The sequence below is a fragment of the Geotrypetes seraphini genome, chromosome 15, assembly GCF_902459505.1.
Source record: "Geotrypetes seraphini chromosome 15, aGeoSer1.1, whole genome shotgun sequence".
Taxonomy (NCBI): domain Eukaryota; kingdom Metazoa; phylum Chordata; class Amphibia; order Gymnophiona; family Dermophiidae; genus Geotrypetes; species Geotrypetes seraphini.
In genome coordinates this window covers 2,525,428-2,542,748 of record NC_047098.1, presented here as the reverse complement: position 1 = coordinate 2,542,748, position 17,321 = coordinate 2,525,428, and the positions used below count along the sequence as shown (strand labels likewise).

Here is a 17,321-nt window from a genome sequence, read left to right as displayed (position 1 = left end):
AACGATGGCAGATGACTCAAGGAGTTCCCCGGGGGTTCTCCCCTTTCCCCCATTCTTTTTAACTTATATCTGAGAGGTTTATTGATTCAGAAAAAAAGATCTTGAATTTTTCTTCTATGCACACGATGTTGTATTAATTTTTCATGTATCATCAAAGAAACTTTATTTAAATTTTGTGATATTAAGAATAAAACTTAGAAACTTAAATGGTAAATCAATGACAATAATAGCATTATCATCTTATACATATATGAATTTTGAAAATTTTGAAAATGTATATACTGTATATGTCTATGAAAAAAATTCATACCTCAGTATAAGATCACACACACATATGCTATAAGGAATTCAAACGTATTCAAAATTGCCTGAGTATAATGGAACAGTCTCCCGGAAGAGGTGGTGGAAACAGAGACTGTCTGAATTCAAGAGGGCTTGGGATAGGCACGTGGGATCTCTCAGAGAGAGAAAGAGATAATGGTTACTGCGGATGGGCAGACTGGATGGGCCATTTGGCCTTTATCTGCCGTCATGTTTCTATAATGGAAAGTAAAAGCAGAAGTATTAATTATTTTTACAATACGAATGATAACCATGATATATTAATAGAGAAAAGCTGATATTTTTAATACTCTGCTTCCTGCTGTCCCACAGGGTGTCTTCGGTGGGTGAAGCGTCAGCTCTTCCGTGTCGGAGAAGACTGGTACTTTCTCTTCGCCCTAGGGGTGATCATGGCCTTGCTCAGCTTCAGTATGGACTTCACAGTTTCTAAACTGCAAAACGGTAACTGATAACTCTGATCTCCGAGCAGAGGGGGCTGGTGAGGAGAGGGTCAGGAGGTGCAGAGGGAGAGGACTTGGCTTCAGGCCTGCGTTTCTGATCTCTGTCCCAGGGCTACAAATTCTAGGTTTGTCAGGGATGGGAACAAAACACTTGAGGTGATGATGCTAACGTTCCAAGATCTCGGCCTGGTGTGCAGTCTCATCTGTGCAACCAATTATCTAAAAATGGCACCAGGAAAGGGAAGTGGAATTTACGTCTTAAGGGAGGCCAGTGACTAGCAGAACCTTTCAGGCTGACAGTGATCTGGAACCCCGAACACTAAAGTCCAAAGTGATTAAACTAAACAGACACTAGAAAAAAGTGGGTCCCTGTTTGTCTCTTAGACTATTGCAACATTCTCTACCTCCCCTGCCAGCAACAATGACAAAACAACTACAACCAATCCAAAACACAGCACTGAGACTTATCTGTTCATTGAGGAAACACAACCACATCACGGAGGCTTCCAGTTCCAGCAAGAATACTATTCAAATGCCCAACCTACCTGAACAACCGCCTCATCCAAACTAGACATAGGAAAACCCACACTCCATTCACAGAAGTCAAACGGAAAAAATGATACGATGGCCTCCTAGCCACACAAGCAGCAAAACTCGACAACCAAATCTCCAATCTACTAATTATGACCCCAGACTACAACACATTCAGAAAAGAAATAAAGACTCTACTCTTCAAGAAATTCCTGCAAACGACTTAATACTTCCCAATACCATCCCGATTCCCCAAAGCAACCTCATCTACTCTGTATCTCCCTTCGAAATTACCAGATATCTTCCTCTTGTAATCTGTTTTTTTTTTGGTAGTTCTTTTGTAATCTGCCTTGAACCGCAAGGCAATGGCAGAATAGAAATCTCTAATGTAATGTAATGTAATTATAATTACCTGCAATCTGTTGACCTCGGCATCCCTAGCAGTAAATATGACAATCTCCCCTCATTATCTCCTCTTTTGTATTTATTTATTTAAAAAATGTATACACCTAGGCAGTTTATAAAAAACAAACCGACCCCAACACACATAATAATAAAACCAGACATAACCCCCCCAATACATTAACTGCCCCTTGCAAAGTCTACACAATCTGCAAGCGTTCCACCTTGGAACTATTGTACTCCCTTCTTCTCTCTTCTTGCAAAGATCTTCAGTTCCTCATCAGCTCATCCCTAGATCATCTCACCAGCTTAGCCCAGGAAGGATCCTGAGCTTGATCATGAGGGGGAGGGGGGTTCAATGATTCAATCAGGGACATGATTCATTCGAGGCGGCATGGCGCCTGCCCAGGACACAAAGCCCATGAGCGTGCACTTCTTCAGTCTCCACACTCCCTCACCGCCTGCTACTGCCATCGCACCCAGGACCAGGGTCGGGCTGCCCTTTCCTCCAAGCCACTTCATGAATGGTTGACTGCAGGGAGGTCAGCCTGGGAAGAACCTGAATGGAGACCCTGGGAAGGATGTAAAACCTTGTAAGCCTGCCTAGGGTCCAATATAGTGCTTCTGGTGCACTTCTGTAAGCTGCCTATTTGCATCAAACCCTTTGGGTCCCTTCATATGGATATATTTTCGTCTTCATCTTTTTGAAGCGATTCACCTCTTTCTCCCTTCTTTTCCTTCTAAACTCATTTGGGAGTCACACGCATGGCCTTCTCTTTATTCCTTCCTAGCCATCTCTCTCTTTTCAGTGTCTTTCAACCTTTCACTCATATCCTTGTCCACTCTAAGTAATGTCTCTGCCCACTCTAGCATGAAACAGAGAGTTATCTTCTCAAACAGAGAAAAAGTCAGAACGATAAACAAATAGTCGCACACAAAAAAGACAATGGGGAGCCTTCTGAAGTCTTTTTCTCAAGCTTGAAGTGCGTTGTTTTGCTCCCAGGCCTACTTCAGTTCCTTTGGCAGGACCTCAGTCTTCTGGAAGCTTTTCTCTCTGGAATCCAAAATGATACCTCAACTCCATTATCGCTGTGGGTTCCCTGAATCTCCCCAAATGTTTTCTCTTCAACAGACTAAAACTCCCTACACACCCAAATCTTGCTGGACATTCCCTTCCCCAGAAGCTCTGATTTTACAGCTCCAGCTCTAGTTGCCTCCTCAGTTTTCCCCTAGGGCGGTTGATTCTCAACCTCTGTTCTTGGTTTGTGAGACAAATTGGCATGTATAGGTCTTCATAGAAACATGACGGCAGAGAAAGGCCAAATGGCCCATCTAGTCTGCCCCTCTGCAGGAACCATTATCTGCTCCTAAGAAGCAGATCAGTAGAGAATCAACGGTCTGTAACTTCACAGAACTTTTATTTACTGCATAAAATTAGTATACATGTGGACCCCTGTACCCATGAGCAATATTGATTTATTTATAACATTTTAATCCGCCTTTATCCGAGGCGGCTCACAGTAGTACATACATATTTCAAAACGTGCACATCATAAAGATCCCCTACATCAGCAAAAATCATAAGATTATACCCTCGTCCTCTAGATTACATCTCAACCGCTCATCTACCACAACAGCACAAATTAATAACTTGCAAAAAAGATGATATTCAGAAAGTAAAATATTAAGTCAAGAAGCAGAATATTAGCTTAAAAAAGCCTGAACAAATGGGTCTTAACCAACTTTCTAAATAGATTTCTACAAAACCGTAAGGGACCAGACAACGCATTCCACATCAATGGTCCAGCGATAGAGAAACAAGACCTACAGTGGTTACTTGAAACCACGGATAATACCGAAAGGGACCTTGTTATCAATAGACAGTCCCATCGATTGAACTTTTGGACATCTCGCTTGCCTCTTTTGGTTGGTTGACATATATTGAGGCGAGAACTCTTCACTTCCTGTGTTTGATTTTTCTAACCCCCTCTTTTACTAAGGTGGGCTATGCTTTTTAGCGCCCGCTAATCAAGCACTATGGACGCGTTAGCGGAAGCGTTGATTTAGTGCGTGCTAAAATGCTTAGCGCACCTTAGTAAAAGAGGAGCTAAGTATGATGAAATATTGGAAGAAAAGCTCCAGGTGGTACGGAGGAGAGTCCAGGGCTGGAGAGAATGTGGAATAAAGGTCAGAGGTCAGAAAACTACAGAAGGGTAGCCACGTGTCCGGGGTCTGTCCCACACAGTGTAACCTTGGCTCTTTTTTGCTCTCCTCCATCAGCTCACAGGTGGCTTTACCAGGAGCTCGGAGGTCACCTTCTGCTGAAGTACTTGTCTTGGACTGTCTACCCCATCGCCTTGACAGCCTTCTCCACTGGCTTTGCACAGAGCATCACACCCCATTCAGGAGGTGAGGCTTCTGCTTGTGAACAGGGGGCCAGCCTCTCTAGTAGAGAAGGACACGGGGACTCAATTTCCCTGTCCCTGTCCCCTTAACCGCAGAAGCCTCGAACACTTATGATTTTAAAGCTTTTGAGGCTTGTGCAGATGAGGACAGAGCTTGCGGGAATGGGACAGGAAAAGAACTCACGGGGACGGGAGGAGTAAATGAGTTCCCATAGGGACGGGGAAAAATTTGTCCCCATATCATTCTCTAACTGAGTTCATGCTGGTCAAAAAAGGGGATTTTAGAAGATTTACAGATCTAAAGAAGGCATTTACACATCCAATGTCAGCACACAGATAGACAAGTGGCATGTTCTGGTCATATCTTCAACTTACACGTTTATTCCCTGTTTTCTTATAGCAAGGCAAACTTGTTCAGAAAATGACCCCATAGGCATTTACGTTTTAGGACTGCTGAGGAAGGCGGTTTTGCCGAAACATGACCCGTGCTGGGTCTGTTTTATACCAATGTGGACAGTATTTTATGTTATTGAAGAAATAAAAACGAGGATTTCGAACATTGTTGGTCTCCACAGTTCTGTTTTGGTTTCCCATTGGCATTTACACCGACTTGGAGCAACATGCAGTTATCAGTTGTCTGCTCGTTTGCTCCTGGGGTTTGAAGGAGTGACTGAGCAGGGAACTGATTACATCCCTCTTAAAACCACCTCAAAGTCCCCCAAATTGGAGTTTTGGAGGTAAACTCCTTACCTGACTTCCCTTAGATGTGGTTTTGCACAATTCCTTAGGCGGTGTTCACATGTGAAGGCAGCAAAATTCACTGTTTACCTGTACAAAGTTCTGAGGGACATCTGCTCTGTTTTAAAAATGTGTTTTGTCGCAAAATGGCTCTTTCCACTGTAAAGGACCCAGAAGCAGAAAAAGGTACAAAACAGCTACAGCAAATCACAGGTCCAAGAACAGAAGCGGCCACGTAACCAACCAATGGCCAGGATGCATCTAACTTTATTGAAAGAGCAACCCCTGATATCATGTGCATCAAGATTGGTTGGCCTACTGTTGAGTTGTTCAATCGATGCCCAACGTGTTTCAACAGTAGTGACTAAGTCCTAGCAGCAGTATTTAATGGTGCCCCTGATGCCAAAACATATTGGGCATCCTCTATAATAAAAACCCTAAGCACGCATGCACACTTAGGGTTTGTGTTTCCTGCCTCCGTGAGGTGTGCTTCCGTGCCAAATTCGATTTTCGAACACAGAGGCAGGAAACACGCCGGCGACTTCCCCCTCCCGCCCTCACTCACCAACCGCTGGCTGCTCCACTTCTGATCGCCGGCTGTAGCGAACCTCGCAGGCCGCTCTGCACCTCGGTAGTATGTTCCCTCTGATGCACGGGATCGCATCAGAAGGAACGTGCTACCGAGGTGCAGAGCGGCCTGCGAGGTTCGCTACAGCCGGCCACGATCCTTAGTAGGCTGCTTTAAAAAAGAAGAGCCACATGCTGGACAGGGGGAGCAAGTAAGAAGTGCGGCTGGACAGAGGGAGCAGGGAAGAGGGACAGGGGGAGCAAGTAAGGAGTGCTGCTGGACAGGGGGAGCAGGGAAGAGGGACAGGGGGAGCATGTAAGGAGTGCTGCTGGACAGGGGGAGGTAAAAGAAAGGGGGAGAAGGCAAGGGGTGATGGTGGACAGCCGAGGAAAGAGAGAGACAGAAAGAAAGAAAGACAGACAGAAAGACACATCTATTCTAACACCCGTTAATGTAACGGCTTAAAGACTAGTTGATTATAACAGCTAACTGGTAGGACAACAGTGATATACTGTACACCAGTATTGGAGATTATCTTTTAATAAAGTTAGATGAATCTACGTGCTTTCTCTGTGACTTCATAAGTATTTTATAAAAGGCTCCATGTTCAATGAGCCTTTCCTAAAATACATTGTGCAATGTGAACCCCCCCGACTTTTAACCCATACAAAACTGAGTTTCACATGTCTTAAAGGGAGCTGAGCCTCCTGATGTGACCATTCATGCAACATTTAGGATGTTGGGGTGTGAGATGTTGGTTCAGAGAGATGTTGGTGATGGTGCTCACCCTCTTTACACATCAGTTTTGCATATTTCCCCAGATGACAGAGTATCAAAATGACCCTGAGTCTACAGTAAGACATTAGATACTGGAAGTAAAGGAGAGATTAGGGGTGTGTATAGTTCAGGTCAACAGCAGTGTTGGATCATGACCTAGAAGTCTATGAATACGATGTGGGAAGAGGATGACTGAGATGTGAAAAGCACAAGGTCAGGGTATAAGAAGATAAGAATGGCCTTACTGGGTCAGACCAATGGTCCATCAAGCCCAGTAGCCTGTTCTCGTGGTGGCCAATCCAGGTCACTAGTACCTGGCCAAAACCCAAGGAGTAGCAACATTCCATTATCTCAGTGTAAGCAAGATTCCGGAACCCCAAAGAGTAACAAGAACTTAGAATCCCAAGGAGTAGCAACATTCCATGCGACCGATCCAGGGCAATTATTGTCTTCCCCCTTGCCTATCTCAATAACAGATATGGACTTTTCCTGCAGGAACTTGTCCAAACCTTTCTTAAAACCAGTTATGCTATCTGCTCTTATGGCACGGCTTGTTCTGAATTGTTTCAGGGCAAACTCAAGCTCAGCTGAGATGAGACCTTGTGAATGGCTACAATCTCTTATGGATGGGTGGCCAATTGGCAACTTTGAAAGCCCTTCTTGCCTCTATGGTGGATAAAGTATGTGTTCCCTGACCCTGCAAAGAAGACTCTGTAGTGTGCTCAAAAGAAGGAAACAATTTAAAGAGACCACTGTTCTGTCTGTCCCCATGCGTAGCACTTTCACACCACAGGACAAGAAATTTGGGCTTAATGATGACTTCATCAACTCCATGTACTGGAGCTCATTAAGAGAGAGAATATGGCAAATAAAGACCAATCAACTCATCTGGCCTGCCTGGCTTAAACACATACTGTAAGCTGCAAAGGACATCACCTGGCCTTCCTTTCATATTGCCGGCATTTGCTTTTGGCTCCTGTCACATCCCCTGTGTCTGTCTTTCTATCCTCTTACAGGCTCAGGCATTCCTGAACTGAAAACCATTCTCACGGGGGTGATCCTGGAGGAATATCTTACCATTAAAAACTTTGGAGCCAAAGTGGTGGGACTGACCTGCACCCTGGCGGCCGGGAGTACCATCTTTCTTGGGAAAGTGGTAAGTATCCGTTGTCCCGACCATCTGATTAAACTGCAGAGCTGCTTTGGAGCTCTTCACGAAGGACCCTGCTCAAAACTGAGCAGCAGACAGATGTTCACACCGATGCCTTTGGAGGAAGGGGCAGTTTTCACATATTGTTATCGTGAATTGCATTGGTTACCTGTGGAGGAACAAATTCTTTTTAAATTGGGGTGTCTCTATTATAAGGTATTAATGGGGTTGGTTCCATCCTACCTAACTGAGTTGGTTTGTTATTCTTCTACACCAGTGGTTCCCAACCCTGTCCTGGAGGAACACCAGGCCAATTGGGTTTTCAGGCTAGCCCTAATGAATATGCATGAAGCAAATTTGCATGCCTATCACTTCCATCATATGCAAATCTCTCTCATGCATATTCATTAGGGCTAGCCTGAAAACCCAATTGGCCTGGTGTTCCTCCAGGACAGGGTTGGGAATCACTGGTCTACACATCACTTGCGTATTGCCAAAGCCTTTTATGTTTTTCTTCCATCTAAGGGCTGTAGGTACAAAAGATATCATGATAAAACCCTCTCTTTCCAAATGGCTTTATGGGACAAGGATTTCAAGCGGTTTCAGCATCAGCCATTTCTTACCTTCATTACAGGAAACAACTTAAGACTTTCTTGTTTATTCAATTTCTTAGCTCGTAATACTAACATATTCTTCACGTCTTTTGTACACCGGTAATGGCGGTCTAGAAATCAATTCTTATGTTATGTTATGTCACCCCCTGGTGGAAGAACACCTCAGGACTCCTGCAGGGATGGTCCAGTGTATGGGAAAAGCTGAGCTGGACTCTCAAGAGATGGATCACCAGATACACCTGGAAGGCAGCGCAGCTTCCTCGATAGATTTTACGTCAGTGTTTATTAAAAAATATTAGTTCAGAAACCTCCAATTAGGAATGACTTGGGAGACCTACATCATAGCTAATTTTTGGTCACAAGTCTGGCATATCATCAAACCGATTCTTCCAATTCAATCGGATCATTCATCTGATATTCTCATTTTTAGAGCTCTCGCCATTGAAGACTCTTTAACCACCTTAACATTTTGATAGCACTTACCATCCAAATGATTCTACATAATGGGAAATCTGCAGATCTATTGAATGTCACGTTCTGGTGGAAAACTGTCCTCCTGATCCAGCAGAATTCTCCAACAGACAATAAGATCTGAGCTCCCCTAGTGAACTTTGCTTAATTGCCAGTGATATTTCCACTGTACTCTTCCTTGAAATTGTGTTACACACTTTGCTAGATTAAAATTTGAAGTCGCTCTACTACCAATAGTACAAGACGTACACTCCGCCATCACTACAAGGTACGATTCTCTCCACCCGCTCCAGGATTCCCTTCCGACTCCATTGGACTTGCAGTGTGGTCCTACAGAATCCATGTTACTGTATACTATTGGAATACCTCATTTGTCCATTTGGATTCTCGCACACTGGCAGCTACCACATCTGTTTTATACGTTCTGTTCTATTTTTACTAAAAATTCAAATTTGAAATCAATTAGGAATGACAGGAGCTGCAAATAAAAACCCGCCCAAGTCGGCACTTGGACGATCTAAAAAGACAGGTCCAAGTGCCGATAATCAATCCAACTTTCTGGACGTGTTGAGGGACTTTGTAGGCCTCTGAATGCCGCTGTGCACCCAGAGCTGAAAGGGGTGTTTCTGGAGGAGTGGTTAGTGCGGGATGTGGGCTCACCTAGACTTGTTGTCCTGCAGGGACGATCAAATGTTTTATTAGACATTCTGGATGAAACTTAAACATTGTGAGTTAGACGATGTAACAACAGGAAAATCAGGTAACGCTGACCATCGTTGGCTGAACATTACTCCATAGGCCCTTGGGCTCCCAAAAGTTCCTCGAGAGCCAAAAAAAAAAAAAAAAAAAAATCTATTTCCGGCCCTGAGGTCCAGCAATAGCATTTTTGTAGGCTTTCTTGTGGCCTTGGCTGCGCTAAGAAGAAGAAGAAAAATACCCCAAACAAACAACTCCAACGGCACAAAGGATCTACCGATGGTCTGCGCATGCGCGGGGATCGCTATAGCGCGATCCGTGCCTGCAGATGGGGCGTTCCTCCGACCGCCCTCATCTGCATGTTAAAGTTTCCTGAATTAGTCGGACCTGCCCGGATGGGGCTGATCTGGCAGGTTAGTGAATCCCGCCCTAAGTGACTTGCCCAGGGTCAGAAGGAGCAGCGAATGATTTGAACCCACAACCTCAGAGCGCCGAGATTCTTAAAGTTCAGAGGTTTGACAGTCTGGGAACTTATAGTTTTGAATTGTCCATAGTGTCAAAGGCTTGAAGACTATTTCTGAGCCTGGCCAGAGAAAAGGGCTTTTCCTTATTCCAACTGTAACAATCTTGTCCTTTGAGTGTGTTCAGAGTCTGATTTCAAACGTAAAGACCTTCCTTTTCCATGGACAGAGTGTTACTGTGAGGACCCTTGTTTCTGGGATCCCCTATAAATACATTTTCTGGTATCGGAGTGAAACTTTTTCTACAGAATCCGGTTTGCTTGTAATTTTGCAAATTCCCAGCTTGCATAGAGGGGTTTAATTAAGAACGCATGCATTTTTCTTGACCAGGTTTCCTGAATGGGCCCCTCCCTTCTAAAATTGGACTTCAGAGAGTGTTGGAAGATTTATTTTCTTGAATCACTGCTGTATCAAATTGCCCCTTTTCTTGTCTTCCTGTATTTTCAAACTGCACAAATTAAAAAGGGACCGTGACCCCTCCCCGTGTCTGGGCTCTGCCTGAAAGCTTGATTGAGTTCCACATGAGCCATGGACCACTGCAGCTGTCCTTTTCATTGTACATATAAACCATCTGATGCTTTCTGCCCTCCAGGGTCCTTTTGTCCATTTGTCCAGCATGATTGCCGCCTACTTGGGAAGAATGAGGACCTCTGTCATGGGGGATTATGAGGTGAGCTGGTACCTTCTAACTCTGCATCTCCTTCTGCGAGTTAGTTTGTCAACTCAATAACCTTCCAGGGGGGCAGGGTCAGACTGGTGGGGGTCAAAATGTCCTGTTTTGGGGGGGTGGTACAAGACCTGAGGAGGAGGAGAAGCTCCCTCACCTCGCTCAATTACCCCAAAAGATTCAGGGTCTCCAAAAGCTAAGGTCCTGCCTGCAGTAAGGATTTGCCGTAATGAGGGGTTCCACCGCATTCCTTTTTTGGGGGGTACATCCGCTCCTGCCTCTTTAAGAGTGCAAACACCTGCTCAGTGCTGCTATTCCTCTGCAAAGTATTCCATGCCAAGTCTGAGGAAGGAAGAACATGTCTGTGACTGGCTCAGGGAATCAGATTCTCCCCAGGATACTGTGAGGGAGAAAAACGTTTCATCCTTTTCCTTCATCTCTTCTCAGAATAAGAGCAAGCAGTACGAGATGCTGGTGGCGGCAGCAGCTGTGGGCGTTTCCACGGTCTTCGGGGCACCCATCAGTGGTAAGAGTGTGGCTTCAGAACGGCAGGTACAAGAGATAAGGGGGGGGAGGGGTGATGATACTGAACATGGACTATACTCAGGGTTGCTGCAAGGATATTAGGTGCTACTTTGGACTTTTAGGCCTTGCCCTGAGAGTTAGATAATTAAACTCACCATCACCCCAATCCCACCCCTCCCAAACCAATCTTGTAAAAGTGCATCATCGGACGTTCAGAACGAAGCAACTTGTAAGCTACTTCCAGCCGCGGACTGGCCGCTCTCCAGATATTCAATGCTGCAGCATGTGCGGCTGCCAGTACCGGATACCCAGGTGTGCAGTGGCATAGCGAGGGTAAGTGCTGCTTGGGTCCCTCTCCCACTCCTTCCCGATTCCCCCATGCCATGCGCCCCCCCTTCCTTTTTAACTTTCCAGGCAAGAGCAAGAGTACAAACCCGCTGCCTGCGTGGTGTTGACTATCCCTCTGACGTCACCTCCTAGACACGGGGATCAGAAGTGACATCAGAGAGAGGCGACACTGACGCGGACGGCAAGTTCGTAATGCTGCTCGCACAGGAAAAATTAAAGAGGTACGAGGGGAGGGAAGCAGGGGAGGAGGAGGAGAGGAGGACAGGTGCCCCCCTGCACCCCCTTACTATGGCAGTGTATAGGTGCTGATCGATATTCAGTTAATTCAGTGGATAAGGTTAAGGCTGGATTGCGGCCCTCGAGGACTGACATTCCACAACCCTGATTTTAAACAATGTCTCTGCAGGCTTTTACCCTAGTTTAGGACTTTGCAAAAAAAACAAACAAACAAAAACCCAAAAAACAAACAAACAAACAAAAACCCAAAAAAAAACAAACAAACCAAAAACCCACACAGGACCTTAATACAGGAATAGAAAACCCATGGTAAAGACAGGGCAACTCATGTTTTAAATGACATCGTTAAACTCCTTCTCCTAGAAAAAGGATGTGCGGACTATTCATTTTATAAAGAGAGCATGGCATTATGAGCAAGGGATCACCTAGCATCAAATGAAGATTCAGGGGAACTCTCCTCAAAGCATTTCTCTGGGAAAATGGGCTGTTTAAAACTTGCCCCCTATCCCGTAGCTAATGGTCCTGAGTAGGAATAGGAATTGCATAGAAACACAGAAACGTAACGGCAGATAAAGGCCAAGTGGTCCATCCGCAGCATCCACTATCTCCTCCTCTCCCTATTGGCTAAGACTCTTAAATGTTTGCATCTCCTCTTCCTATTGGCTAAGGCTCTTAACACTTCCATTGTGATGTCATAGAGCTTTATGGTTATAGAAACATGATGGCAGATAAAGGCCAAGTGACCCATCCAGTCTGCCCAAAGGTCAATTGAAAATAGTAAGAACCCAGTATCGAGGAAGCTCCTTCCTGGTGCCCAGTGATGGGTAACTTGTACCATCTGCTATCAGCGGCTCTTATCCAGGGAGGAGCCTCTTATTTTTCAAGCACAAATTAATAACTCAGCCGGCGAGTACCTAGGAATTAATTTGCCCCATCTGATTGTATTCCGCAGGCGTCCTCTTCAGTGTTGAAGTCATGTCATCTCACTTTGCTGTCAGGGACTACTGGAGGGGCTTCTTTGCAGCCACCTGTGGGGCCTTCATGTTCCGCCTGCTGGCTGTCTTCAACAGTGAACAAGGTAATGGAAGTAATAGGGTAAGAGCAATTGTAGCCCCCCCTCACACATTGGAGTCCTGATTCAGTCACCAGTGGCGTAGCAAGGGTATGAGGTGTCCAGGCGCTGGCGCCCCCCACCTGCCATCTTCTCCACCTGCTACGCCAACACCCCCTGCACCCTCCTCTCCGCTCCCCTCCCCCCCCCCCCGCTCCTTCTGTACAAGCTCTCCTATCCCACCCCTGTACCTCTTAAAATCTTCGCCAGCATGAGTGCGAACAGCTTCCCCAGCCAGCTGCTTGCATTGGTTTTCCCTCTGACATCACTTCCTGGCCCCGTGACCTGGAAGTGATTTCAGAGGGAGCCAGGCCATAACATTCAAAGCTGATGTTTTGATGAATTTGTAGAGTTTTATCTTTTTATGTACTGTATCATTTGTTACCTCCTTAGGATAGAAGCAGGATAGAAATTTTTAAAATAAATAAATAGGCTCTTTCAGAGGACTTACGCCCTGTGCATGCATGACGGCCATCACTGCACCAGTGCATTTCTCCTTCTGTCCATTCTCAGTTCCACACTGCAAATAAAGGCCAGCAATATACGAGTCTGATCCCCCCATCCCCTGCATCATATTGTATCTAACCTACCTTACGAGCGTTGCACCCATTATATGAGGCACACTTTGGCCCATGTAATCAATCCTTCCGTGTTCCCTTGAGACTAAAGTGTCTCCTGGACTTTCTTTCTCCTAGAAACCATCACAGCGCTTTTCAAGACCAACTTCAAGGTTGATTTCCCTTTTGATTTGCCAGAGACCTTCATTTTCATGCTTCTTGGGTAAGGAAAGACACGGCCTGGGAGTCTTCAGAAGCTCTTCCCTACAGGGTCCTGCAGAATGGGGACCTATCCAGTCTCTCTGGTTCTCTATCAACCCCAGTTAGTTTCCACATCTTCTGCCAATCCTTCAATCCTGTTCCTACCACTGCCCTCCATACCTGACCCCAGTGCGTACGCTGGACTCCAGCACCTCCCCTGGTCGGCTACTGCATAGGGTTACCAGACATCTGTATTTCCCCAGCCATAGGATCCTTTTGAGGGATCCAGATGGCTTTTCAAAACCCAACACTTTGTCCGGGTTTTGTAAAGCTGTGTTGAGCAAAGAGGAAGTCCGCGCATTTGTGGCCTTCAAGTGATGACATCACATGCATGTGACATCACCACATAGCGTCCACGCATGCGCAGACTTCCTACCTGCCCGACAAGAGCGAGGGATTAGGGTGGCCTGGGGCAAAAGGAAAATCTGGCCACCCTACTACTGCAGAGCTTGTTGGCTTCCTTTTCAGCTCTAAATAAAGCCCAAACTTCGCTCAGCTCTCAGGCAGTGTGTAATATTAATCTACCCAGTGGCCAAAACTAGGGAGGCTGTTGTCTCATTGATGATAAGGCCACAAGTGTCTCCCCTCCATGCAGTCGACCCCACCCTTCTTTCAAAGCCAGGCGTGCGTGTTTGGGGGTTTGTAGCAGTCAATGGCTGGCCGGGTGATCCTCTCTCTTCTCCCCTGTGCTTGTCTTTCAGGGCACTTTGTGGGGCCATAAGCTGTGCCTACCTCTTCTGTCAGCGCTGGCTTCTGGGATACGTGCGGAGGAACTGGCTGACTGCCAAGCTCCTAGCCACCGAGTAAGGTCTTTGCACAGACAGCTCTTACAGTGGACGCTGCTCACATGGATTATTGCAACACCATATTTTGGGGGTTTACTGAAATACAAGTGTTGAAGAAATTGCAAAGAATTCAAATATTGCAGCATAATCCCCTATTGTATACTTTGCCCTGGCTGCCAGTGCGGTCCAGAATTATGTTTTAAGGTTTTATGTGTGACATTCGAGGTTTACTTGAAGAAATATTTGAGAGCTTGTGGGGCTCATTTTCAAAAAAGATAGGAGCCTTCCTCAAGACCGATTCCATCCTATTTATATCTTTTTGAAGGTACAGACTCAGAATTATACACAATATTCTAAACGATGTTTCACCAGAGTCTTATATCCAAATTCGGTTCTTTTGTGCACAGAAGTGCTTCACCCCCTATACTCTGCTGCCCCCTAGGGGTTTTACAGCTCAAATGCCAAATCATATAGTTTTTATAATTAAATCCCAGCTGCAAAACTCTAGCCCAAATTTCACAGCCCTCTGCTGGAGGCACACCATGCTAGTTGGGTTTTCAGGATTGAACATGAATGTTATGGTATCTTAGGGTGTACCTTAAAGACTAAGGGACCCAGGCCAAAAGCTACTGTGGGCAGAAGTGGTCAGTTACTGAGTGATCTGCATGCATGAAACAGAAAGGGCTCAGCCCTGGAATGAACTCACTTATCAGCACACAGCATTTTAAGGAGAGTTCAATGTGAGAAATTTACCTCCAGATCTGAGATGGCACAAAAGGATTCGTTGTTGGGTAGTCTTGTGTCCCCCGCCAACAGAAAAGAAGCCCTGGCAGTCTAGTGAACCCCCTAGCCTGAACCAAGCCAAAACCCCTGCCCATGACATAAAATAATTAATGCCTGGTAGTCTATGCAGTGTTTCTCAACTCACTCCTGGAGTAGACCTTTGCCAGTCAGGTTTTCAGGATGTCTCAATCTATTCTCCTTTTTCTGGATCCATATGATGGACCCTAATTATGCAGGGGGGTTGGGTGGTGAAGAGATAAGTTTTTATTGCTTTCCGGAAGTGCATAATTTAGGCGGCGACTATCAGCATACAACCCCCCCCCCCCCACTGAATATCGGGGGGGAGAGGGGATGTATAAAGATTATGAATATTGTTTCTTGGGATACAATTAAAAATGCCTTCCTTCCACCCTCCATTCCTCTCTGTAGCATGACATCAGTCCTATAATTTGACCCCCCCCTCAGCCCCACCCATTCCAATTTAATTTTATTTTTTTTCAATTATGAGCTTGGTAAAACTCATAATTGAAGTCAATTCACTAATTCAGTTGGAATTTGCCCCTTGATGTCTGGTATACCTTGCCAGCCACTTCTTTAGACAACCACATTTTGCTGCTCTGCTTCCGCTTCTAGATTTTCCCACCTTAACAAAGTGAGTTTTCCATTGAACAATCTCCACCTATTCTCTAAAACTGAAGCGCACCATCGCTGGCTTACAGATGTTCATCCACTACCACGTCAGTAACACTCTCTCCGTTCGTATGCACCAGGTCCTCTCCTCAGGAGTGCTCCCTGGAGTAGGGCTGCCATATGGCTCTAGAAAAAGGAGGACGGATTGAGACATCCGGGTTTGACTTCCATTGAGAGCAATATCAGTCTGTCCATTGCTTTGAGTGGAAGTCAAACCCGGATGTCTCAATCCGTCCTCCTTTTTCTGGAGCCATACGGCAATCCTACCCTGGAGAGAATCCAGGATCCTCCTGTTACCAGTGCGTACCCACCGGTTTTCTAGAAAGCTGGGTAAGATTAGAGTATGATCGAGGAAATCCAGGGCTTAAGCTTTAAAGGGAAGGAGTCATGAAAACTGTCCAGACAGAGGGAAAATGTAAAACAAGGCACCATGAAGGAGAGGGCAAACAAGGAATCTGTGTCCACAGCATCCCCTACAGGCTGATTTATGTGCATGCTGTATACAGAACGTTTTGTAGAAATGAGTTTCATGGTCTGTATTGGTTTCCCCAGTAAAGCTGTATATTCAGCCTTGGTGGCCCTGTTGCTTGCCTCCATCACCTTCCCACCTGGGTTAGGACACTTCCTGGCATCTAGGGTAAGTAAATCCTAGGAACCCCCCCCCCCCCCTCTTTCTTGCCCTTCAGACCCACATCTAACTTCTCTTTCCTTCTTCCTCCCCCCTCCTCACTCTCTGTCTCTCCATCCTCTTTACTCACTTCCCCTCCTCCTCTCTTCCCTGCATCTTCCACTTTCTTCATTTGCCTCTTCAGTGCCACATCCTTCTCCTCTTCTCTCCTGCTTCCTCTGTTGTTCTTTTCCGTTCACCTCTCCCTTCTCTCCTCTCCTCATTCCTGCTTTTTGTCTTCCCTCTTTCTCCCCAGCTCACTATGAAAGACCTCCTGACCTCACTGTTTGACAACAGGACGTGGAGCCTGCTTTCCCAGAATGCATCGCTGGAGAGGCCTCCGCAAGTTGACCCCGATAACCTGTGGCTGGAATGGTGGGACCCAACCTTTACCATCTTTGGCACTCTTCTCTTCTTTATAGTGATGAAGGTACTTGTGCCTGGCACTGCTGTGCCCTGTCAGAGGGATATGTTAGTTTCAGAGCCGAAGGCTGGGTGATCTGATAGGGAACCGCTCGAAACATCACAATATTACTGTTGGCTTTTTCTATTTGGACCTAAAATCACAGGCTGGTAGTGTCAGTGGAAGATGCAAGGCCCAAGATTAGGGTTACCGTATTTTTCTCCGGGGAAACCCTAGACACATGACTAGGGCTACTAGATGTTCAGATTTCCCCAGACATGTCCAGGATACGTCTGAGCATCCAGATGGCTTTTCAAAATCCGGGTTTTAAAAAGCTGGTGTGATCGGGGCTGAGGCTGGAGTGCATCTGCGCATGTGTGAATGTGACGTGATTATGTCGCGCGCATGTGTGTAACATCATGCACTCCAGCCCCGGCCTGGTGGGTTTGGGGGGTGGGGCAGAGTGGGGGCATAATGGGGTGGATCTGTAGGGTGGAAAATCTGGTAACCCTACACATGACACTGCCTCATTCTGCCTCCAGCCCCACCCCCACAAAGCCTCCTCTCTTCTTCCGGACGAGCTCCAGCTGTGTCTGGAGGGCCTGGAGCATGCACGAATGTGTGTGGCATCA

The 17,321-nt window shown here is 46.0% G+C and overlaps 1 protein-coding gene across 2 annotated transcripts in view; it reads left to right on the top strand.

Moving 5' to 3' along the window:
* The window catches only part of CLCNKA (chloride voltage-gated channel Ka), a 37,202-nt gene that overhangs the window by 5,511 nt on the left and 14,370 nt on the right, over positions 1 to 17,321 (top strand). Inside the window, exons 3-12 of one of the 2 annotated variants that reach the window (XM_033922256.1) lie at positions 655 to 783; positions 3,996 to 4,124; positions 7,220 to 7,359; positions 10,248 to 10,325; positions 10,770 to 10,848; positions 12,385 to 12,510; positions 13,239 to 13,323; positions 14,063 to 14,164; positions 16,172 to 16,256; positions 16,543 to 16,716. In XM_033922256.1, coding sequence (XP_033778147.1) covers positions 655 to 783; positions 3,996 to 4,124; positions 7,220 to 7,359; positions 10,248 to 10,325; positions 10,770 to 10,848; positions 12,385 to 12,510; positions 13,239 to 13,323; positions 14,063 to 14,164; positions 16,172 to 16,256; positions 16,543 to 16,716 — 1,127 coding nt within the window. The remainder of the gene's footprint in view (positions 1 to 654; positions 784 to 3,995; positions 4,125 to 7,219; positions 7,360 to 10,247; positions 10,326 to 10,769; positions 10,849 to 12,384; positions 12,511 to 13,238; positions 13,324 to 14,062; positions 14,165 to 16,171; positions 16,257 to 16,542; positions 16,717 to 17,321) is intronic. The other variant, XM_033922257.1, reaches the window with a different exon arrangement.